This window comes from Pleurodeles waltl, chromosome 2_1 (assembly GCF_031143425.1).
Source record: "Pleurodeles waltl isolate 20211129_DDA chromosome 2_1, aPleWal1.hap1.20221129, whole genome shotgun sequence".
NCBI lineage: Eukaryota > Metazoa > Chordata > Amphibia > Caudata > Salamandridae > Pleurodeles > Pleurodeles waltl.
Window position 1 is genome coordinate 685,715,430 of NC_090438.1, and position 25,293 is coordinate 685,740,722.

General features: G+C 43.1%; 1 protein-coding gene across 7 annotated transcripts in view; it reads left to right on the forward strand.

Annotated features, from left to right (window-relative positions):
- The window catches only part of COBL (cordon-bleu WH2 repeat protein), an 890,550-nt gene extending 868,062 nt beyond the window's left edge, over nucleotides 1-22,488 (forward strand). For all 7 annotated transcript variants that reach the window (XM_069216764.1, XM_069216715.1, XM_069216757.1 and 4 more), the window contains 2 exons: nucleotides 177-413; nucleotides 17,798-22,488. In XM_069216764.1, coding sequence (XP_069072865.1) covers nucleotides 177-413; nucleotides 17,798-17,824 — 264 coding nt within the window. In that variant the 3' untranslated portion in view covers nucleotides 17,825-22,488. The remainder of the gene's footprint in view (nucleotides 1-176; nucleotides 414-17,797) is intronic.
- Nucleotides 22,489-25,293: the final 2,805 nt, after the last annotated feature.

A 25,293-nucleotide genomic window follows, 5' to 3' on the forward strand; every position in this document is an offset into this window, starting at 1 on the left:
CTGGTGAGTGATTTGAGAGAGCAGTAACAGATGTTGCACTTGCAGCCACTGAATCAACAAGTATGCAACTCATTCCCAGGTACAGAAGTCTGCTACTGTATGATGCAAATGTGAAACTGAGTACATTCTGTTTCAGATGGTGATATTAATTACCTCTTTCTGTGTGTTCTTGGCAGATAACATCCTCAGCTTCGGAAGAGCTACAGAACATTAGAAACAAGGAATTGCAAATACAAGTCAAAGAAAACAGAGACATTCCACCACCGCCAATTATGCCACCACCACCACTGCCTCCCAGTGTGCCATCCTCCGCACCCAAATGTTCTGTGTCTTATAAAGAGAAATCTGTAAATGCAAGAGAGGAGTTAATGGAAGCTATTCGATCTGGCAGCACCGCAGCAAGACTGAAGAAGGTATTTTGTGTTTGCAAAACTGACTAAACAAAGCACAAAGGTTGTTGGTATGAAGGAGCCTTCCATTGGAAGGCTCTAATCTTGCAATGTATTGCTGTTCCTTTTCTCATACCAGAGGAGTGGACACATTATTCCATTTCTAGAATCTTTCTAATCACTGATGCTCAACCGAGAGCAGAAGCACTCCTGGCCGCATAAAAGACACTACAGTTTTGAAGTGCTTTAAAAAGGGGCCACACCGGGCCCCTTATTTGAAACGAAGGGAGACGATGAGTGTGGTGAACAGCTCCTTGTTGCAGTGTACAGTGTACCTCACTACTCCTGCCACTAGGAATGGTAGCCACACAAACAGGTTTAGTTCCTTGTAGTCCCTCTATGTTCCCTGCTGAGAATTGGGGGGCATACGGTGGATGCTGGGGTCTAATCAGTGTGCGTGATTGTATGCCAGAATATCTTAAGCAAACATATTCTCTGAGATAAATAGTGTCCGAAATATTGTTTACACATAGATATCATCCTAATTGATGTAGATTTTCTATTTTGAATTCCAATGGAACGATAGTTTTATAAATGATAATTTAGCACATAATATTTCTGTCAGACAATATTCTGATTACGAAATCCTGGTGCCTTAACTTACACATTTCTGCTGGAATATGTTAGCTCCCTCTCTCTGCATCTGTAGCTGGGTTGACCCATCACTCTATACCTTTGAACCTTAACACTCGTGCTGTCCATCTTGGGTAACCCAGCAATCCAGATAAATTGGTGTAACCAGGCTCCTCCCACCTATTTCCCTGGTAAAAAAGCGCAGTCAGAGTCTGTGGCTTTCCACCGTGGACCTCTTTGTAGAGTGTGGAAACGGCACTGTCTTCATCATGCCATATGATAGACCAATATGAGTAACACAGTGATATCCCAGTGCCCCTGTGCATCTGCAGGCTAACAGCAGAGGGCTGCATGCTTGTGCAAATGTGTCTTTCCCACAAGTTTTTATTACAGTGCTCATCACCACACACTCTGACACACAAAATAACTCGAAAATACCAAAATCCTAAGCACAAAGGCAGTATAGAAGCCTCTAGGACAGCTACACATTTTATATTTCTAAATGAGGGAAGAAAATCAGGTTGCCTAAAAATGCCTATTAACGTGCACCTGATCACTCTTGCTACCTTATTGGTAGTCCTACAAAAGTTGGCTTTAGGGTTTAGTCCCTCTTATCAAAGCTATGCCTCTTGAGTTAGCTGGGAATTATAACCATGAACCCCAGGTTTATTCCAAGGAAACCCTTAATCCGTGCTGCAAACTTCTCTATAACCCGTAGCTGGAGCAACCCTTGAGGTTTTACCTTTTAAAATTTAGGTTTCTGGCAGTCACGACTGGGACATCCGCATACCTTCTAAGTTAGTCCACCTAAAAGATTCCACACATAGATAGTTCCCATTACCAGCAAGACTGATAGCCTCCCATCAGTTAATGTAAACCCAGGGGCTTATTTACAAGGAGATTGCGCCACCGTTCCATAATTTGTTTTGACACAGCGGCGGCACTCATTAGCTCCATATTTACCACTCAATGCATTTGCCCAAATGCATCCTTTTGCCTGGCCCTGCGTCAAAAACACCTGCGCTGGATTCGACTGCGTCACTCTGGTTTTAATGTATGCAGAGTGGATGTTCCATAGGAAAAAGTCACTTACAACTGACGCAGTGATATTTGCAAGATTTTCATTGTTTGACACTTCTTCAAGATGCGTCAAGCATAGCCTGCAGTGCGTCAGAAATCCTACACCTCCAAAAACCAGGCACAGGAACTGATGCAGTGGCTTTAAAACAGGATTCTGATGATTTGAAGTCACTTCAGACCCTGAAAGATGTCTGTTTTTTACACCCCCACTAGTTGTAGTAGGTCTACACATGTGAAATTCATGTTGTTGGACCCCTTGACCAACCTGGACTATGGCATCTATGATTCCAGCATCCACTGCAGCAAGGCTACGTGGCATTGTGTAATTTCTTGTAGCAGACAGGCCAGGATTGTCACTTCTCCATGGGAGAAAGGGTCCACAAGTCGAGGCCTGCATACTCTAAAGGACAACAGGTAAGCACACACATAAGGTAGGTAATATATGTATTGCCACTTCACATTCTAACATATACTTGTATTCACTTACATTAATCTTTCATGCACTGTCACACATATTCAGGTCTGTACATACACATAAGTAGACGATGCCCACTGTAATGTGACACAGAGCCATTCTGTATACATTACCTTCTTACATCCAGGACCAATGTAAAAGTGTAGAAGGTGATATTCCACCATTTTACAGTCTTTTTTATTGGTCCTCACACATTAGGCTTGCATCAATCTGAACTGAGGCATTGCCTCAGATTGACACCATGCCGAAGTTGCGCCAGTTTTGACACCAACTTCTGCAAAGCTTAACTTTTTGAGTGGATGCGTTGCAGCATCCTTCCCTCGGGTGCATCAGTATTTCTGATGACTGATGCATTCTGGGACCCTACGCTATGGTGCGCCGTATTGTAAATCTGACACATCCATGGCATTGTAAGCTTTTTTGCCGCAGTGCAAGTATTTTTGACTCATCGCTGCCGCAATGCAGAGATGCGTCAGTTCTTTTTAATGAGGCCCCCAGACTCTAAGCACACCCATAAACATTGCATCTTAACTTGCTCAGATTTCTACCACAGAACTCACAGAGTAGCTTAATTTCACATGCTTTTCAATTTGTTGGTATACCTCAATAAAAACCTAGAGATAAAGGCCACAATCTGTAATTCTGCTTCTGGAAATTGTGTAATATTATGCTGGGAATGACTTTGCCCAGCCTTTCCTAGAGGACAGTTGGTACTACGACCTCCAAGATGTCAGTGGTCGGGATACCTCCCCAGACACTGGACTAGTTTCCTCCCGAAGAGCCTGACACAGAATATAGCACCTCCTTTGCTATAGTTATGCGAAGCATGTCAGAGGTTTTTGATCTTCAAATTCCCTCTCAAGAAGTTAAAAATCAATGTTCTGACAGAGGTGTTGCATCCTGAACTGTCGAGTTCTGAACACCTACTCCCATTCTGTGAGGCTCTTACTGATACGAGCTTAGGTACCTGGGTCAAACTCTGCTTTGGCCCACCTGTGCATTGCTAGACGCCATCGCCCTGCTCCTGGAGACCCAGCTTTCCTCACACAGCATGCCACTCCTGAGAGCCTTGTGGTGCAGGCTTCTGCCAGTAGAGTAAAGCCAAACTCATTTCCTACTACTCTATTTGAGAGGGAATCGAAGAGGATAGAGACTTTTGGTAAGCCATGTTTTTTTCTCTACAAGTGTGGCCCTTCACTCAGGGAATGCCAGCTGCCTCTTAAGTTGCTAGTCTCACACTTTGTGGGATTCCAGGGCACAGGTATTGCCATGGACCCAGAAGAAGCCTGAGACATGCTTCCCCAGGCCATGCAAGATGGTTGTGATGCAGCCAAGTTCACCAACTGCTGCAAAATGGATACCACTGTCTCCCTCTGTGGGGCTATTGTCATAAATGTGGCCATTTGTAAGAACGCCTGGATACAGTTGACTTGCTTTTTGGGAGACGCTCAGGCTAGTCTTATGTACATACCATTTGATGGCTCCTGACTTTTTGGGGATAAAGTGGACTCGGCCCTGGATCTCTTCAAAGATAACCGGCAACAACTTGCTACCTGGGCCTTTCTGCTTCTCCGCGCTAGTTGCCCCAGCAGTTCCACTCCATGAATGGCTATAGTAGGGGCTTCCAATAGTGCCAACAGCCCCAGCAGGTGCAACAATCACCACAGCCTTTTCCTAGCAGTGGCCACGGCACCCACAGGAATAGTAGGGGTGGTTGTGGGTCCTCATTACCATGTCTGAGTCCCAACCCTCCTTCTGAGATGCATTCTCTCCATTTTACTACGGCTCTCTCACCGTCTTCATGCCCTGACTACTAGCAGGCGCTTCCTCACTACCAAGCTTTGCTTGAACTGTTGTACATATAAATTTCAATAACTTCCCATTCATTTCTGTAGAGACTTTCTTCATTCTTTCATGCATAGTTACAAAGCATTGTTCATGTCATGTGTGATTATGAATCACCAATGCAACCAACACATCTGACAATAAACTTTCCAGTGGCTCTCAAACCAAGCAAAATGCATACACAAAGTCATCCATGACGCAATACGTAATGCTCCTATTCATACTAATCCTTTTCAATCAATCACCTGATTTTCCCAACCACTTCACACTACAAGCTTCTTTCACCCAATCACTTCTCTTCAGCGCTTAGAACCCTGACCTGTTAATAAAATCAGGAAGGTTATGTTAATGCTGGAATTAGGGAAGTGTCTGTTGGAAATGTTAAAGGTGGGTGTTGTCGCTCAGCCCTCTCCCTCTGTATTTTATGCCTCTTTTATTAATGTTGGACGGGGCTTACCTCTCTGACCCCACTCGCTGCTGATCTGGTGCCCATATGAACCTTTTATAATAATTGAGCTCGACTACCTCACATTGTAGCCTAGTTGGTCTGTAAGCTTTTAATCATAATTACAAGAGATCTGTTACCCAGCACCATCTTTCTACAAACCCACTGGCCTCACAAAAACCTTCAACATAATTAAAGGCAAGGAAGCTGCTGCTCGCCCCTCTCTGTGTTTTAGGAGGTCTGTCTACTGTACTAGAATACACTGGCGGTTTGGTGGCATTCATCTTACTTTGGGACCCCTTGGAGGTCCTGCAAGCTGAGGCCGCATGAATGCTGCCTTGGGACAGCCCACCTGCTTTCCCTTTTCCTGGTTCTCTTATCTGTCAGAAGTCTACCACTGCTTGCAGGTGCCTGCCTCGAGTGTTCTGTGAAAACTATGCATGCTCTCTTCACACAGTTACCTACTCCAAATGCTACATTAGAAAGGAGAGAAAAGACCCTGGCCACACAGCAGTGGTCCTTGGTTTTGTGCATGACTTCTGGTGCGGTGGAATCACCATGCAGTGGATATGAACCGTTGCTAGAATCAGCAATGTCTCTGCATCATGAGCGTCCACTGGCCCGCAGGAGTGGATGGGTCTTTCATTTGACAAGCACAGCCACTTTACGAAACACACTGTCTTACTGGGCTTGTTGCCATCCCGTGGAGTGTATCATTATGTATTATTGTGTCCCTGTGTGGAATCGAGCTGCTGAATGACTTTGTGTCCTTGCCGGTCATGCGGTTCTGCACAGGTTAAATTTACCTCATATTGTAAATGTACCTAAGTACATAATATTTTCCCAACAAAAACAAAGTCCAAGGATCCCTGCCTGCTGTTTGTTGGCAGAAACCAAATGTTGAGAGTTAAGCAACAATGCTACTATTTAAACAGCAAATATTATTTGGATTTCAAAAGGTGTGGAACATGTTGACACATTCTCATGCTGTCCCCTATATATTTCTTCACAATTCATCAACAATTTCATAAGCCGTAAACATAATATGTACAGTTGTAGGGGCAGCATATTTATTATAGGATTGTAAATCCTAAATGAGATTTCACTCTTCCATAAGGCTACATTTGCATTAATGGCACCACAATGAATGCTGTGGGAAGACATTGTGTGTTTCATGTATCTCCCTAAGTGGCTTGGGTATGCCCAGATGTGGTTCTCATGCTAACTGTGTCACTGGAACCAAGCTGTACCCGGCTGATGAGCCCATAACTAGGGCGAAACCAGTCCTGGGTTGCTTGTGTTTTGGTTCAGAGAGAACCTGGCTTGGCCATTCGGGCTGGACTGTTCCAATGAAGAACAGTGTCAAGACTGATCTGCATAAGTCTGGGTCCAAACTGAGGTGGCATGGTGAGCAAAAGAACGTTGGTTCGAATGCTACCCTGATCTATTGCAAGTGATTAGACTTATTGCAAGCAGCCTCCCATCACCTTTTGTGTATTTTGGGAAACTTAAACAATGGCATTACACAGGTACAGTATTCTGCAGTCATGTGAAAGTGTGCAAATGATCTTCAAATAGCTACAGAAATGTAAACACTCGCAGCTGAGCAAACTAAACAGAAATATCTTGTTTCAGGCTCAAGGCTTTGCACATCATAGATGGTGACAACTTCATGCCATAGTTAGCATGAGCAGAAAGATGCCTGCAGCAGTTACAGTTATGCTAGGACAAACATTTTTAATTCTCACAGTACTTCCTTGACGGTATATCTTTGCAAAACATTGCTGTTTCACCGTTACTGTCTACTCTCTGATGTTAGATCTAAAACAACTGCAGATGCAACAACAAAGAAATTCACTGTAGCTACTGGCTGATCAATAGCCCAGTCTGGGAGAATCCCCTAAAAGAATGGGGCATCATTTATCAAGGTTTCACGCAGCGCAGCAAGCCATCTTGCTGCGCTGTGGTGCGTGAAAGGGGAACGTCAGGATTGCGCCACATTTAGCATTATACAGCGCATTCATGTCCTTCCCTTGCACTGGTGCCCTTTTGGCTGCCTAGCACAAACACAGGCACCCCTGCACCTGGGGGCAAGGATGCCTGCGTTGCAGGTGGGATTGTTTTTTTGCAGGAAGAGGTACCTTCCTGCACAAAAACTTTCCTCAGAAGCATTTTCCTCCGAGTGTGCTACAGAATGCAGCATGCTTAGAAAGAGGTAACAACAAGGAGAATGTTATTTCTTCTTGTTGTGCCTCCCCTGGGGAGGCGTAGCATTGTGACGCATTCCCAAGTTTACCAGTGTTGGTAAATCTGTAAATGTACTGAATTCCATTGGTGGATGTGTGGGAACACCCACGCTTCAACCATGGAACATCTCCCTGGGGCAGAGTAACGTAATGCAGCGATTTGTGCTGCGCTGTGTTTCTCCAGATTAAAGAAGCCAAACAGGGCCATTCAGGGTGGCCTTGTGTGGCTTGATAAATCTTACTTTTGTGTTGCGTCACCCTGCACTCCCCTTACGTGGTGCAAGGGGGATGCAACACATTGATAAATAAGCCTCATAGTTTGAAATGATCAGGCGGGTAACAACCTATCATATTCTGTCTGTCATATGGAAGCTGTGTTTGTAGAGTTCACAAATGAGAGGTTGCTTTAGGGAAAACGCATATAAAGAGCATCAGTTCTAAACAGCCATTCAACAAACAGTAAGCTCTGTACCACTAACGTTTGCCAACTCGCAGTACATCAGTTTCATTCTCTGCATTAACCCAGTTACCCCACTAGGCACAGTCACACTAATAAAATATTCTTCCTATCACCCCATGAGGTACAGTCTCCCCATCAAGCACTCCTGTGTTATCAGGCATTTGCTACAGACAGTCACACCAGGAAGATTAGCAAGCACTGTGCAGATGTTTATCACATTTCACTGATGGAGTCAGACCTCACTGATAGCTCCTAATACCGTCCCCATTGTATTACCCCACAGTTCTGTATGCTCCCTAAAATCCACGTGTGCTAATGAAGCAAGGGACTGAAAGAGCTGCTAATAAAGCAAGTTATCAAAAGAGCTTTCTTGCTGATGACTCATCTGAAAACCTCTGCATCCAAGTACAACAGCTAAGGAGACCATTTATTTTTAGTTCAGGCCCTCATTCTCTAGAATAGCCACATCATAGCTGAGCTTACTTTTTTTTTATAACTCTTTATTGAAGTTTTCATATATTTAGGAAAACAAAAATTGCATCAGTACAGCAACCACATATAAAATACACCATGTTCCATATTTAATATTTTGAGCACAGACGACAAGGATGCCCCATTACCTCCACCAGGTAATCCCCATCATCCACTACGATCCCACCATACATATCATATTTTGTGATATTTGTATGTGCAACCCCAGGCTCTGTAAACACTTCACTCAGCCATCGCACAGATGTCCATTCCCCGTTATCGTTTCGCTGCTGAGGTGGGGATCTGGGTCAATCCGGTGTCATGTAGTGTCCTGGTTTTCCACTAGACTGTGGGTGTCTCCGTCTCTGTTCCTTCTCCCTCAATCCCCAAGATATTATGTTTAGTATTAGGGGACATGGGAAAACCCATGATACTACCGATGATGGTATACATTTTGTACCAGAAACGGACGACCCCAGAGCAAGTCCATATCTTATGGAAGAAGTGTGTACATTCTTCCTGACATCTTGGTCCTTTTTCCTGCCCTGGTGCCCGAGTTTGTAGAGGTTGTAGTATGTTCTGTGAAAATGTTTGAATTGTTTCATCCTCATTTTCACCGAAGTGGTCAAACAGCCAGGGGCGACTCCTCCATGATGGCGGAGGAGCATCGCCCCCTGCCAGCTGCGACGGCTACAAAACCTTTATAAGGAAATGATAATAAACTGTGTTTATTATCGTTTCCTTGTAAAGGGGCGGGACCACGGGGTGACGAGTGTGAGGGGGCGTGAGCACTCTCCATCAAAGCGCATGTGTGTTTGGCCAGCCATCTCTGGCCGGCCAAACACACATATGCAGAGGGCTCTCTGTGTTGTTGGGCTGGACGGAGCGTGCACAGGCTCCTAGTCTGCGTGGGAGCGCCCCAACCAATCCTGATGCTGCTTTGAGCAGCGTCAAGCTTGGATGCAGGGCAGGCTGGAAGCCTGTGCCTGCCTGCAGCCAGCAGAGGAGAGGGATGCTGTGCGGCGCGCGCGGTTTTCAGGTAAGTTTATTTTATTTATTATTTTTTTATTTTTTTATTCATATTTTCTCCCCAGCCTCCTCCTGCTCTCACCCTCTTTAACACCGCGAGCCGCTACTGCAAACAGCTGGCTGCTATCTTGGCGTCAGCCCCTTCCTCATCCTTACTACCTAGCCTGAAGCTGAACAAGTGGATCCAGGGAGCTCATCACCAACTATCTCCATGTGAGGGATATGTCTTTGGGGATCAAATGGTTCCATAACAATTTTGGGATCAAAATCTGGGAGCATCCCTTTCTAGTCAGAATGTTGGGCCACGAACGTCCAATCATTGATGGCCACCATTTGTGTGGCCCAATAACATAAGTGGAAATTGGATTACCCCCCTCACCTTAACAAGGACTCTGGATGGCTGTACCTAGTCTTGCCACCATTTGTGAAACTAATTTAACCAAAGATTCACCTGCAGTCGCAACCTTTGACTGTAACCATCAGTTGGTAGATTGTAATCTTTAATGTACTTTGTAAAAGGTACACCTGGAGACAAATGAGTTTATGGTGTATGCTGCAGATCAAATGGATACATTAGTGTGTTTATGTTGGTTCATCCCCAGGGGCTTATGATGCTTCAGGAATGGCACATGTTGTTTTCTCAAATGCCCCTAAGTAAAAATGTTAAAGTACAAATATGGCTTCTTTCATTAAATCATGCATCATTACCTATAATATCAGTGGGCCTGTAGATATAGGAAATTGAGGTTCATTGGTGCATCAAAGCATTTTTAGTCGCTGTCAGAGACGTTTTAAGGCATAGTCAAAGTTGGCTCTGGCCCAGAGCCACATCCTTTTAGGGAACTCCTTGATAGAGACAACTCCGTTATGCAAAGTATTTCCCGGATGACCTTGCATAATTCTTAAACAGATTGTTTTAAATACCGTTTTCGTTTACTGTATTTTTAATGTGGGCGATGTGTGAGATTCAATTACAAACATTTTGCAGAGAAATGTTGTGTTTATGTTTAATGCAACATCTATAAAAAAGTTTCTTTTAGGTCACAAGAGGACCTCACATATGGAAAATAAGAAGGTGTCACAAAGATTATTTGCAGTAATATTAGTGAGCTGCTGCTGCGTTACAATATTGAAATCACATGTCACTATCCCTTAATAGTAGATTTAAACACCATTAGAATTTGGACGAGTGCACCGGTGCACTGTCAGTGACCAAGCCAAAGATGAAAAGAAAGAGCTGAAATTGGATCACAAATTCAAAGCTGTTCCATTCACGGGCCCAGAAAATAGGTTTGGCCCAGGGCCCCCAAAATCCTTAAGATGTCCCTGGTCGTGTCACTGCACTTGATTAAGTATTTCCCTTAGGATGTTAAGAATTTTTAACTAAGTTTTATATTGCTGCAAGCCGTCATTGCCAAATTCCCTTGTACTGAGCATAGTTTCTGCGAATCACTCTGTCTCGTGCTTTTATAGTGATCACACAGTTTTTATCACAAGTAAGTTAATTAAATAGTTCAATCAGATATATCCTTTGTATAGGGATGCTAAAAGTAATGAAACGAAATGCTATCTGCCGCCTAATACTCATAGTTGCCGCACGTCAAGAACTGGGAGATGCTAGATGTGTACACTAGACTCTGCTGGACTATAGGAGCACCCAAAGTGTCTCTCCAGCGATAGACGACCGTGGTTACACCCCTTTTTTATTTTTTTTAAATGTATTTTTTTTAATTAATGCTTTTTCCAAAAACTGACAGAGAAGGTCAATAACATGCAACCTGTGCATACAGTTCACGGAGCATCCACAGTACAACATTATAAAGGTAGCAGTTGACATTTCGTAGCCTATCACCCCCCAAGCCTCCAGGGCCATGTAGATTCTGCGCTGGGGGCAAGTCCTGGGCCATCATCCACTGATTTCATCCCATAATACTTCCTTGACCCCTCCGTCCCGCCCAGATCTTATGAAATTTTCTGCTGCGAGATGTGCCCGATAGGGATCGATCCCCTGTCTCCAGTCCTGGATAGCGAGCACCTCAGTGGGCACGTCAGATGCACCCCATAGTCTGGCCATGTCCCTCTTAACCTCCACCAGACCCAGGGCTCTAAACATGAGCTGAGCAGTTACACCCCTCTTTGTGTTGACTCTGAAGGAATCCTTAATGTCCTAGTCACAGCGTTCCCTGCTCCGCTCTGTCCCGATGCTCTGGATCGACGCAGTCATTGTACTAGAATGATTTCGTTTCATGTGGACTTTCTTTACAGAGAGAGCCATACCCCGGCAAATAACCCCGTTTGTGGTGCTTTTCTTGGGCTCAACTAGCCGGTATTGTGGGACTAAATTAAATGTGCAGATGCTCTCAAACTTTCTGTCCTGACGATAACTCCAGAGTCTTCTACGGGTTGTAACTTCAACACAAGGAGTAGTATGGGAACATTACTTAGACATCTAAGAATCCCCATGCTTACACTATAGGAATGTGTAGCTTTGAGAGATTTGTCACTTGTACAGTTTTACTGTTTGTACACAATTACTTTTTACACTGCTCTTTCATTTGTGTGTGGTCACAAGAACACTCAACACTTTATATTTAATTTCGAAGTATGAATTACATCCATTATAACCCCTTTATGGTCTGCTTATTGAAATATATTATAATCTGATAATGTATTTGTTCCATCTATTGATTATACTTCGGCCTGTTTGTATTTTAAACCTCGAAGGGTTAGGTTCAGGTACATTTGTTTTAATTACATTCTGGGCTGGCCTTTGATGCCCTTCCTGTTTATAATGTATTGGTAAATATATCCCAAGGAACCACCGTTTTCTAATAGATTACGTGGTAAAATGTATTTGTGGTATAATAGGTGACCATATTTTCAATCTATACACTGATTTCTGAACCCCTTGGGAACTGTTAGTATTACATTGTGTGATATTGTGTCTGTATTCCAAGCCCTCATTACTTCCTACAAAAAGCCACCCCGTCAACTATTCCCTTGGAGAATCTATACACAAAAAGCAATGACTTGAATAAAATAAATTGTTCGATAATACTTAAGGCTCGGGACATCAGTAACAAATAATAGCCACGCACTAGAAAGATGCCCAGTAGCAACTGACAACCCCTGGACCTAACAATGTCAGCTATCTCAAATACAAAACCACATCTTCCCACAAGACTTATAGGACTAGCTTGACTGTTTTTAACATGTACTTAGCAATCAGTAGGGCCCTTTATGCAACAACTGCAGACATGCGTATCATCCATATGAAGAGATCATTTCAGTGTAAAGGTGGGCCCGTGTAGTGAGCAGAAGCAACCGGGATATGGTGGGCAGAATCTTAAGTATGTATTTCTGTTTGCACCGATGGGCTTTGGCCATTGAACATTGTCAGCATTTGCCCTTGGTAGTATTCTCTATATACCAAATGAGCTATCTCCAGAGCGTTTGCTCAAGGAAGCTTATTAATTTTTGCCTGAGATGTACATAGGGCAGCGCTGGAGGTAACAACCTTCAATCTACATACTCTATCAGGTTACAGAGTATTACATCATTGATCCATAACCAACATTTGATCACCACACACTGCTTAAGGAGCAGCACTGCAATTAATATGAAGTGTGCTGCCTTTCTTAGTGTGGATATACATAGCCCTAAAGTCAAAGTTTCATTCCTGTATTTTATTTCATGCACTGTAACATCAGACACAAACAAAAACGTAGGTGCAGATTCCCGAAGGACTTGCGTTGTGGTGTGACACAAGTCACTGTTAGTCTTTAGCTGGGATTTACTAAGCCACGCAAAGCCACATAGTATGGTTTACTAAATACCAAGAACTGCAGGTCAGTACATATTGCTGCCTTGCGTTACTTTGCATTAGGTAAGCGTTACATGGGTGGAGCATGGGCATTCTGATGTATCCACCCATATATTTTAATGCAATTCCAGATTTACAAAGATTTGTAAACCTGGGTTTGCACCAAAATGGTGCGCCTACCTTAAAGAGACATAATGAGGAGAAATATCTATATTTCTGCTTGTTAATTCCTCTTTATACATAAGAAAGTGGAATATGCCTCTAGGGATTGTTTTTGAGCATGAAGCTGCCCCTTCCTGCACAAAATCGATCCTGCTTGTAGTGCAGGCATCCTTGCACTATGTGGAAAGGGTGCGTGGTTGACGCTAGGCAGCACACAGGGTGCCAGCGCAAGGAAAGAGCAGAATCGCTCCATATCGTTGAGAATATAGAGCATTTCTGCCTTCTCCCTTTCACGCAGCTCAGCAAGCAACTTCCATGAGAATGATAAATCTGCCACATAGTGTTCCAAAAGCCTAGCACCAAGTGCCCCACATCTATGGTGCTTGGTGACTCCTCAAAATAACTTGCCTGACATTTAAAGATGATATTTGACATACATGTGTTCAAATACATTTTGGAAACATTGACTGTTATTTTGTCATTAAGCATAATTTCTCCTTTGCTGCTCCATTATTGAGTGGTAGTTGTCAATATCCTGTTCCCACCTAGAAATGTTGAGCCTGCTGGCTTCATATTCTTTGGTGTTAGGTATAATACAATGATTCAGTTCCTGTATAAGATAAGACTGAGCAGTTACACAACCAGTTGTTCATATGAAGGGGGGATTCTATGTGTGTTGCTGTAATTCTTTCATAAGAGTAATGTAGGCTGCAAAGTCAATATACGATGGCGCACAATGTCTAAAGAGATATAAATGAGACCTAGTGAGCGCAGGGTCCTAAAGCTTACCACGTCCTTGCCCCATATCAAGTGCCCTTTCTATTTGCCTTTTTGCAGAAAGAAGGATGGCAAAACCTCAGCTGAACTAATGCATGTCTTAAAAGTTATGCTGAAGTAGCAGACTTTGATTTTAGGTGTCAGCAGCACCTCCAAACTTTCTTTTCAATAGTTGCGCTTCGCTCCTCAGGCTGGCTTGACAAGCACAGATGGGCGTTTTCCCAACTCCTAGTAGCTGATGCAAACCATATATACGTAAATATTGTTCGACCTTGTACTTTATGTTTTTTTGTAGGGCAAACAAATGAGATCTCCATTACATCTCTGAACTAGTACAGCACATGTTGTGCAGATAGAGCCTTGGTACTGCACTGCTTATCTGTCGGGAAGAGCACATTTATTATTTTTTGGCAACTTGGCATAAAGTTCTCATTAGCCCGCTAAGGTAAATAGATAATGTGGCATGTGAACCAGATAATAATAGACGAGAGCATTTAGCTACAAAGTTCTCCAGCTAGAGGAGTTAAGTAATGAAAAGCCAACTTTTAACTCGTACACAAGGATTATCAAGGTCCTGGCTCTCTTCTGGCCAGATATTATGACCAATAGAAATAGCCACTGATGTATGAGATTCAGTGCAATCAATCCCTTCATAATGTGCAGAGTTATTAATGTAATGGACTTTCCAGTCCAAAACCACTATGGTGACACTCTGCCACTAGGATTCTTAGGGTGAGATTTACAAAAGTTGTGCTTTGTGTGTGTCACAAAAGTGACGCAAAGCAGCACAAATGTTTTTGGGAATGTATTTTTTAGAGCAAAACGTGTTTGGTTCTGCATAGTTGCTTTACTGTAATCAAAGCAGCTCGAAGTGCTAGTCTGCATTACTTAGCATCAAGGGGGCAGGACATTGGTGGTACATGGGCTTTTTCATGCAACCCCCCATGTCTTTTGACGGAAACCTTTGAGACATAGTTTTGGGCCAAAAGTTAATGCAACTTGAAAGTTGGCATTAAAAGGCAAACAATTTTAATTTCTCCTTTCTTTTCCAACTTTGTATGTGTGGTGCACTGTTGTCTGGGCATAGCATTTTGTACTGGTAGAGATCACTTCCTCTACAAAACTTGTGTTTGACTCACACACCCTTGCACTGCACTTGCATGGTGCAAAGGTATGTGCGTGGCTGTCAGCAGCAAAATTCTGTGCTACGGAGAAGGTAGGAGAGGGAGCCATACCTCTGTAGAGATGGCACTTTCCTTCTCATGCAACTCAGCATTTCCGGCTGCTGCGCTGGGTTGCATGAGAATTTAGTAAATTTGTCCCTTAGAATTATTTTTCAGGGAAATTCACAATGCATAGTCTACATCGTGGTTAATTTCAGGTGTTTCCAGCTTTACTGACTGGCTTTCAGATTAGGCAATGACATCCAAACCAAGCCAAAACTCCACACCACAGGGAGACTGAAAAGATCAATTATAAAAGCGAGACTGGAAAACAGAGGTCCCAAAAACGGTGAAAACCAAGACTGCAAAGCATGCTTTTTCCTGTCCAGCCCCCAGACTATGAAATTGGATCCCAGAAAACATAGGGAGAATTCCAAACATCCTTACCCTGCAAAAAATCAAAAACACCTTCTTAGGCTCTTTCTACCGAACTACTCTTCTTCCTTGTAGCTTAGTTCCAGTTATGCAGATTCCCCCAGAAAGAAATGGCAAGTGGAAGGTTTAGATGTAAGGTAATTGAATTATGTGTAAGTGTCTGCTGTCCTTGTGGCTCGTGTGCTCCCTATAAATGCAAAGCATAAATAAAGTAAAGCATAACTTTGGTGAACTGCCAGCTTAGAGCACCCACCATCTATACAAAAACTATCTCCTAGTGCTTCCCCTTCACTTTCTGCTGATAAGCTTTGTTATGTGAGAGTGAGTTTTCCGGGAAAATCGAAGGTCTGAATCATCCGACCTACTGCCTTTTAGCAGCAACACAATTATTGCAAAGGACTGGCTTGGGCATGAGCTAACTGTCCTCCATGGTCAGTCATTCATAATTCATGTCCCCACCGCTTTAAGCCTTTGGGTTATACTGTAACCAAGGATAAGGTTGGAAATGGCTTGTATAAGTCAAAGCACAGCATGAAAAGATTTTTAGCTGAAGTTTGTGACTCTAAGTAGTGCTGAAGTTCTGGGTTATGCAAGTGCATATATTGTATATATGAGATACTCACTCAAGTTATAGGCTATTGGAAGCACAGAAAGGTGCACATTTTTATCCTATTTACTTGACAGTTCACAATTACTCATGCGTTATAGGAAGCTAAAATGGAGTACACAGTTCATATCACTACAAAGCAGACAGTGCACATTCCAAGGGTGCTGGGGGACTCCTCTGTGCCACAGCATTGGCCTCAGCTCCATTTGGAGCCGAGACTAATGCTGCTGTAGTTTCGACTGGGCTGACAGTTTCAGCTGGTCACCCCGGGGGAATCTTGAAATGGGGCTTGTGGTGAGACCTGCAGCTCTGTGGTGGTCTCCTCATCACGAGTCTGGCGGTCGGCTTGTCCAACCACCAGACTCGAAATGAGGCCCTAAGTCTCCCAAAAGGTGATACAAATATCCAACAATAGCATGCCATAGAAGGTAGGGTTACTCAAACAACTGAAACAAAATTCTGATCGTTCAGGGATCCAGAAAGGATTCTAGGAGTACTCCGGAAGGTCTGTGTCACTCACAGACTCCCTGGATTACTCCTATGAAGAACATTTATTCAATCATAATTCCCACCAGGTGGTAAAGTCCATTAAACTTTTTTCCCCACATTCAAAATATATTTCACCATGGAGAAACATCTGTTTTCATTAACCCACTACATAAATGTGTGTTTCCTCTCCATTCCCATCGTGGAAACGCTCAGGAATATATTTGTGCATTTCCAGGTATTTGTGACTACGAGTTTTGGGGTGTTCCTGTTTTTGCACGACAGACCACGTAGAAACCCCTGCATTCGAATCCCTAAATCCTAAATTTAGAAAGGCAGTAATTGTGCCGTAGTGAGTACATTTTTACATTCATAAGTGCCCCTTACTAGCAAAATGTTCCACCTATCCTGAATCGCCATTCAAAATGAACTCTTACGTCCAGCATAAATGCACAAAATGCTTCATGAAGTAAGTCCGAAATTGGCTTCAACGAGGCATCTTCCTTTCATAGATGTTTTTCAGGCTGCAAGCTCGTCATTGATGGGCTTTTGAAATTTCAGCTTTGTTTCCTGAAGGAACCCCTACGTGTAACAGGTGAACCACCAAGAGAAAAAATAAGTAACAATGCCTTAATTTGTCTACTTTTTGTAGCAATCATTCAGACAGGTTTGATAGTATTTGGCTTGGTCAAAGAACCTGTCATTTGGGAAGGCCCCCGGTAAGAAATTACTATGCTGGCACATGGATGACTTACTACAGGCAAGTTACTTGTTCAGTCAGATCTGCCCGTGGTGAAGAAGGCAAAGGCACTGGACGAGAAGATCTGAAAGATGTTGTCTCACATACCCAAGCCTCCAGTTATTCAACTCAGGCAATTACTTAACCATAGTAAATGTATCTATCAAGCCATAGGCAGAAATACCAATACTGAATGCTCTTTGCTACCAACTGCTCACTTCACTATATATATTTTTTTCTGACACGCCAGAGAGTGTTTGATACAGAAATGTCAATTCGTATTCTATGATTGATTCGCTAAGGAGCAATGGCCAGGAATGTTTCAAAATAGAAGCATTCTCCAGGTACGTTTAGTACTTGGCAACCACCGAGCGCCCAGAGCATGCGTCAAAAACACAAACACTAAAACACACATTTTTATGTAATATTGTGTACTTTCGTCATAGACAATTACACACAAGTATGCATGATGTGAGCAGGTGGGACAGTACCGATATATCCTGAGAGTATCATGTGCTTTTCTTTATTGCAGGTTTCGCCTTCATCGAACACTTTATAAGAACAAGTACATTGGGCGTGCAAATCCCAGAGGCCCACAACCATCACTCAAGAAGCACCGAACTGATGAAGCCTGTATTATTGTCTTGTCTACACGCCAATTTTTTTTGTAATTTGCAGTGTTCTGCGTTAGGCAGAAAGGGAAAAATATTGCTCTGCTGCACAGCGTGTGTGCCAAGGAAAATGTGTTTTGCCTCTCAAGAATTAAAAAAAAAAAGTTGCCAGTAAAATATGCTTGTTGGCAGGTTCATAAAAAATATTAACACAGCAAAGCTCTGCCCACATTTAATTGCCTTCCTGTTCTGCAAAAACGAAGGCATTAATTTATTTGACGTGGATCTGAATAACGAAATTGAAGCTTGGCTTGCTAATATGTGTTTGGGAAATGTGCGTGGTAAAAACACTGCTTTGCTCGCCCCAAGCTTCCAGGAAATCCAACCGAACGGACATTATCATATAGGAGAGGGCAGAGATGAAGGTGTACACACCGACCAGCTGACGATTTAATTAAAGACTTCCATTTAGGTCATCATTAACCAGCAGCACACATGGGAAAGAAACACAGGGTGGATTAATATAACACTAGAAGGCCAGGCACAAACCAAATAAACAGATATGAGAGGCACATAGAAGAAAAAGTGAGATAAGGAAATTAAGCCAGTAAAGAAAGGGAAGCCTCTGGTGCCAGGGTCAGGCAATGAATGGTGGCCACCTAAGGTGCCACCAGCAGAGGAAGATCTGGATTTTGCTGACAAGCAGAAAATACGGCCATGTTATTTCTTCGAGTGTGGCAAACATCTGTAGACCACGTCCTGGTAGCAGAATGAGTTCATACTCAAGGGTGTTAGAATGACTAGAAAAGTTGATGAACACCCACAGACCTTCCCCTGAAAATGTGCAGGTTATTTCGTATCTTGAAAATGTTGGAGATCTACTGCGGTAAATGGCAGACATCAGGGTGGGAAAGAGGAGAGAACATCTCCAGAATTGGTGGGAATGTAGGAAAAGGGGTTTCTTCATTGGGAAAATATGTTTCCCTTCTGATGATACAGCAATAAATGTTACATAGTGCAAATGCACTTATACATTACATTTTGCATGCAAATATGGATTTGTGACATTTCTGAATAGGCCTGTGATTACTCTGTTGAAGCTATGACAATCACAGCTTCCAAGGACTGTTACTGGAATTCTTTGTGAATTCCTAGAAAATCTGACATTTAGCCCAAATGTATAAGGACTATTACAAGAGAGCACATTTCTGGCAAGATCCTTGGTGAATCGGGCCCTAAATATTTGTTTTCTTTCTCCCAAAAGAGTATGTTTTTCCATAAATAATGTATGCAGTCTTTTAATGGAAGTCAGAAAGGGATAATTCTCATACAAAATACAAAGTAAAATAAAATGAAGCAAGCGTTGTTTTGATAAATAAGCAATGTGGCATTTGTACAGCGTGAATCTAGCCGAAAGGCAGCCGAATACTGTACAGGGTGGAAGTATACCTTGGAAACCAGTGGTGAGCTTTGAGCAGCGCTGCATCGAGAACACAGGTCACGGCATATGAAGTATACTATTAACATGTAATCCATGCAAGTATACTGAGCCACAATCATTATTTTTGCGCCTATGAGCCTTGAGGGAGGAGCAAAAACAAGAAGTGACATCACAAAACACTGTTTGACTTCAGAATTTCTATTTATGAGCCCCATCTGTTGGCATGGCATGGTGTTAGTGATTTATTAATCACCCCGGTAGCCACAGGGCATTGATGTGCTGTTACATTAAATGATTAATATTATTTTGTACTCAGCATTCTAGATTTCGGTGGCCAATCGGCAGAACCAAAAACTAGTTTGAATCAGACATTGTTATCAGTCAAAACAGAAAATATATTTTCAAATGTATCAACGTTTTATGATATACCAGATTCCCACTAGTGAGAATTACCTTCTACACCAGTACAAAGTGAAATGAAAAGTTGAATAAATGCATATAGTTTCTGTTTTCCAATGGATAGGAGTCTTGCTATGTGTTTCGTTTCTCAGATGTCACATTGACCTTCTTTTCGGGCTCCAGAGGGAGCTTTGTAAGCCACGGTTGTCCAGATGCCCTATCTAATGCATGTTGTACTTTATATCACAGGTTTCAGATTACACAGTGTGTTTGGTTTTTGGACGATATAAACTGGCCTGATAAAGCTCATGTCACTGGCATCTGTCTGATGCACTCAAGGCCTTGGATTTGCTGCTAAATGTGATCATGGAAATGGTAGTGAAAGAAGATTGCCTTATACTATATTTAATTTTGTCAACTAAAACATAGGTTATGTATTATCTAGATCCATTATGCTGAAGAAAAATATTGGCCTAGCTGAGGATGCAATTTTAAAACATACCGACAGTGTGTTACCGTATACAGAACGATTTACCACTGACAGTATTGTTGTTGAAAGTTTGGCATGTACTTTTTATGAACAGAGTGACTTAACATATTCATACAAGAGAAGAGTTGCTGTAATGAGGAATACTGTGTGTGTCACAACATTGTAGCAAAAAAGTTGATGACCAAAATATAAAGGTCAGTATATGTAAGTAGGTAAAGATTTACTATTCTTAACTCCACATCTACATACCTTGAAGAAATGTATATTGTCAAGATACATGTATGAACAGTGAAGTATAGAAAATCTATAAACACTCTATTGAGGTAATTAGGGAGCTATTGTCCGTCACCAAGTAGACTTTCAAACACCAGATAACCCCTGTGTGTAACTACTATAAGAAAGTATTAATGGTAAGGCATGCTATCAGTATCCTATTGAGTTGATCGATAGCTAGTTTTAACCAGCTATTGAGTTCATTATATAAAACATTTTCGACACATGTTCCTTATTATGAAACTATATATTTCCTAAGAATATTTTACACCATTGGTATCAGTTGGTGACTAAACCTTTTTATTTAGTGGACTTAATAAAGATGAATAGTGTTAATCCATGCTACATATTAGCTCAATGGCTTACAGACAGGCTGCCTCTATTTTGTATTTATGTGGATTTTCTATATAGGAAAGCTATACTTAACCTTCACATACAATACATTTTCAGACCTGTCAACCTGTGCAACCTTTGTACTGTGTGAAGAGGGGGTGGGGCCTTGTAGTGGGTAGGAGCTTAGTGCAGAGCGCAGCCCGGGGCATTTTTAATTCACTGCATCTAAGCCCACTCCCCAAACCTCCACATGCCCCTCCAACATCAAAATAAAGCTTTCTATGCTTCTGCCGATGTCCTGGGGAGGTTTTTACACTTTGCACAGGACATCAGTACATCGGATCTACAGAACATCAAACAAGTAGCTGAAAACCTGCTCTCTGTAGGGGTTTCCAGCTGATTGTTTGCACAGCATGTGATATTGCCTTCTCTGCGGGTGACCATGTGATGGGTGCTGATATCGTGTGACACACGGTGCCACTGTGCGAGTTAGAAGGGCTGCATTTTGGTCATCAATATTTTTGTTACGATATTAAACACTTGATATTCTGGTATCACTCTGAGATACATCTTAGTGTTGAAGACATAATTGAATCCCTGCCTCGTTTTACCCATCCCAAAACCATTTCGAACTCAATATGTTAAGTGACATCTTGTCTGACATGTCTTATAAATGATTACATGTGAGATTTCTTCAATAATATAAATATCTCTGATGATAGTGGCATTCTCACATTCGGTAACAAGTCACCAATATGCAGTTGTCCTACGCACCATGTGCATCAGGGATGCCCACTGTTGCCCCATAATGGCCAGGACCACGCCAAATGTTCAGAATATCCACTTAAAACACATTTACATACACTGAATGTAGATTGAATCCATTTAAAAAATCAGTTGTTATCAAGAAAAACTAGCACAGCGCCATCCCTCCCCTCAACAACATTGGATACCCCTTGTATACACGCTGTCCAAACATTAGTGAACAGTTGTCCATCACAACTTATTGATTTCAAAGTCAGTGGCACAGAACACAGATCCAAAATCTTAATCAGAGGAGCCCTTGTGCTAGCAGCACCTACACAGTTGACAATACTTCCACTGCCTCCCTTATTGCTTACTTTGTGAAGGCTTCCCACTAGGCACACATGCTTGGAACCCCAGTGACCTGCCACAAGTTATAAGAGACACTTCTGGTGCCTGAATTTTGGCTGATGCTGTAGAGCAGCTGATGGATACAGGCCTGTGTCTGAAGAATGCTGTATTGCTTTGCCAGTGTTTAGAAAGGCATAGTATATTATATATTAACTACTGTAGTAGTTGACATGTACATACCTGGAATATATTTTATTTTTGTTGGTAAATGAAACAAAGGGACCTTAATCAAATTTGAATGGTTTTCCTGTCTGTTTAGCTGTACAAATAGCACTTACAATAACAATATGTGGATTGTGGAGATTTGTAGGTTCGCAAGAGAGATGCCCCTCTGTTTTAAATATATGCACAAATGTGAATCAAAATGTCTTGTATTGCGTTGTTCTGTTTTGCTTGACTGCAAAAAAATGAAGCTATGAAGTTTGCCATCCTCAAGTGTTCTGATGAAACAGTAAATTATAAAATGTTGAAATTGTGTTAGTGCCACAAATAAAACGTACACACTTAGTATATACCGTGAATGCTGTCTTGTGTTAACTCTCTCAAACATAAAAAGATCATAAGTCATTCTCACTGATACCTGGAGGAATAAGTTCACTGCAGAGTTTTTATTCATGGGTGATTGCAGTCTTATGGACAGTTCATGCTTAGGGCCTTATTTAGAGCTTGAAGGATACAGAGCATCCTCGTCAAAGCCGTGGTTCTACTATCCACCCTCAAGTATTACGTATATGGTTCCCTTGCACTCTAATACCAGTGGATGACACATCTGACACTTTTTGACAGATGTCCCACATGACCCAAACTAAATATAAGGCTCTTTATCCTCAATTACACGTCAGGCGAAGTGGTTTCCACAGTGGAGGTATCGCTCCACCTGACCACCGTGGGCATTGATACCCTCCACACCTCTGCCCCTGACTTGCTGTATTCCAAGCATGTTATTAATGGGAGTGGAAAATTGCACCTTATTCAGCCTGGATCTGGATGTCTTTTTTGACCCAGTGAAATGGGTACACATATTTTTCCCCATTCTGGGCAGAATAAATAGCCAGATTTGGATGTGGGGACATTGGTTGGAAATCTTAATTCAATCCACCCAGTATCCCCGCACCTGAACCAGCTGACATGAAATTGGATATTTAAAGGATATGCTGGAATGTAGGAAGCACCTGGCATATCATCATGCCTGCCCCTCTGCTGCTTTTATTTATACTGTTTTTTAATTTCAACTTCACTTTTCATTACAGTTTCACCCATATGTCTGACCCAGGTGTTTACGAATCCCTTAAAGGTGTCAGGCTACAAGAGGAAATTCAAAGAATACACAATGAAAATGCTGAAAAGAGTTTGACAATAAGGTACTCGCCAACCATGCACAATTGAAATTTCACTCAGCACCAGCATATTAACCCAGCACAGACTACACCTCCGACTGAAATGTCATGTCCAGCTGTAGAACACTAATTAGGCAGCTTGCATTTAGGAAAAAGACGCACAAAGGTAAACTGCCAGGGCCTGCTTCGTAAAGCCATTTCTGCATGTAAATCTATGACAGAAATTAGTTCCATTTAAGTTTGGCAGCTACCCAGCAAAGTATACCTTACAACTCTAAATTGTTTAGGGGCGTGGCCAAGATGGCGGCGAGTGCGGTTGCTTGAATCAGAGCTCCACACACGGCCTAAAATTATCCTGTAATCCCTCTGTCCCCAGGCGATAAAAACCACTAAACCTGCGTGTCTGGTATGCCTCAATCTCCCGGGACCCTGAAGAGTGGACCCGACTGCCGCCGCGGCTCGTTGAAGGCCCGGGCGGAGACAGGGGTGCGAACCCAGCACGGAGGCAAGTGGCCCGGCGATCGGAGCTGCTAATCCCTGCGAGAAGGTACGGAGAAACACCCCCGCGGTGGGCAGCGCCGGCGGAGAGCTGCGGGGGCGTCCCCCGGGGAGCCATCCCTTGCGGAGGCGCATGTTGGAGGCGCCCAACCTGACATGAAGTTCGTGGGCCCAGTCGGTGGAAGATAGGGCCCGATCGCCGAGTGCACGCCCGGCAGCGTGACCTGATTTTGATCCAGCTGAGGACGAGGAGGAGGTCGCAGTGCAGGCCTGACGCAGACCGGTGTGACTTACTGCTTGGAGCTGATACCCAACAACATTAAACACCTGCGTGCCGTCGCACTCGGCAGCGACGCGGAGATGGATCCGGCAGTGCGGGACGAAGGCTTCGGTCCCCGCTGGAGTGCACGGATGGGCCGTCGGGCCTAGGATAAGGTATGGGGTCCTGCAAAGTGGGAAGCGCTAAGTGATAACTACTCCTTGCTTAAAAAATACACCGGAGATCAGAGGTGGACTCAAACTAGGCTGTGCTTCTTTAACGTGGTGACTCGGGGGTGCCCCTGGGCTCAGGAATCAAGCAATGCGTGTTCTACTCTCCCTGAGAGTTAATCACCATACCCATCAGCGAACAAAGGCTTAATGACACTTTTCCTTTTATATAATGATTAAGAGCAACGCTGACTCTGTCCCTGCATAAAGTACATAGACGCGAGCGCTATAACGCGCAATTACTAATTGCAAATATCCGGCGCACAACTCCTGCTGAAATCATCACACCCTCACGCGCCTGCCACCGGGGGCACAACACTACTCGAGGGAGCGCCCGTGGAGCACCACTTTCCAGCGCTCACCGGGCTTGCTCTGCGGTCACCCCGTGTCCTGGACCCAGGGATCCTGTGGGTGCTCCCTGTATGAGCTCATCATGCTGGTTATCATAATAATCGCTATACAGATAAAACAGCACAGCAGAGAAAGTTAAGAAATGGACTAACTGCGATACACAAAGACCTCCCCCCGAAACCCCGAAATCAAAGCACAACACAAATATTGGAACTGTATAAAGCATCCACCTAAATCACTACTCAACGCGAAGTGCGTTCAAAGTGCGCGCCACAATGGTGAAGCCGAAACCACCGAGGGGTCATGTGGAGGCCAGATTTGAGGTCCCGCTACTGGTAGAGGGCACAAACTCACACTCCGCTGCCCTGCATAAAGTGACTGAAACGCTGGCTGCTCACTCTATACAAATTGACAAAGTACTACAGGCGATATTAGATACTAAAACATCCCTAGAAGGAAAGATAGATGCAATGGCAGTGGAAGTCACTATACTACGCACTGAACACCGAAAACTAGCAGACAGAGTCACCACCGTCGAATCAACTCTAGAAATATCTCAACCTAATATCGAGGACATGAAAACACGAATGCAACAACAGGAATCTGAGATAATACAACTCCAAAAATTAGTGGAGGATGCGGAGGGCCGCT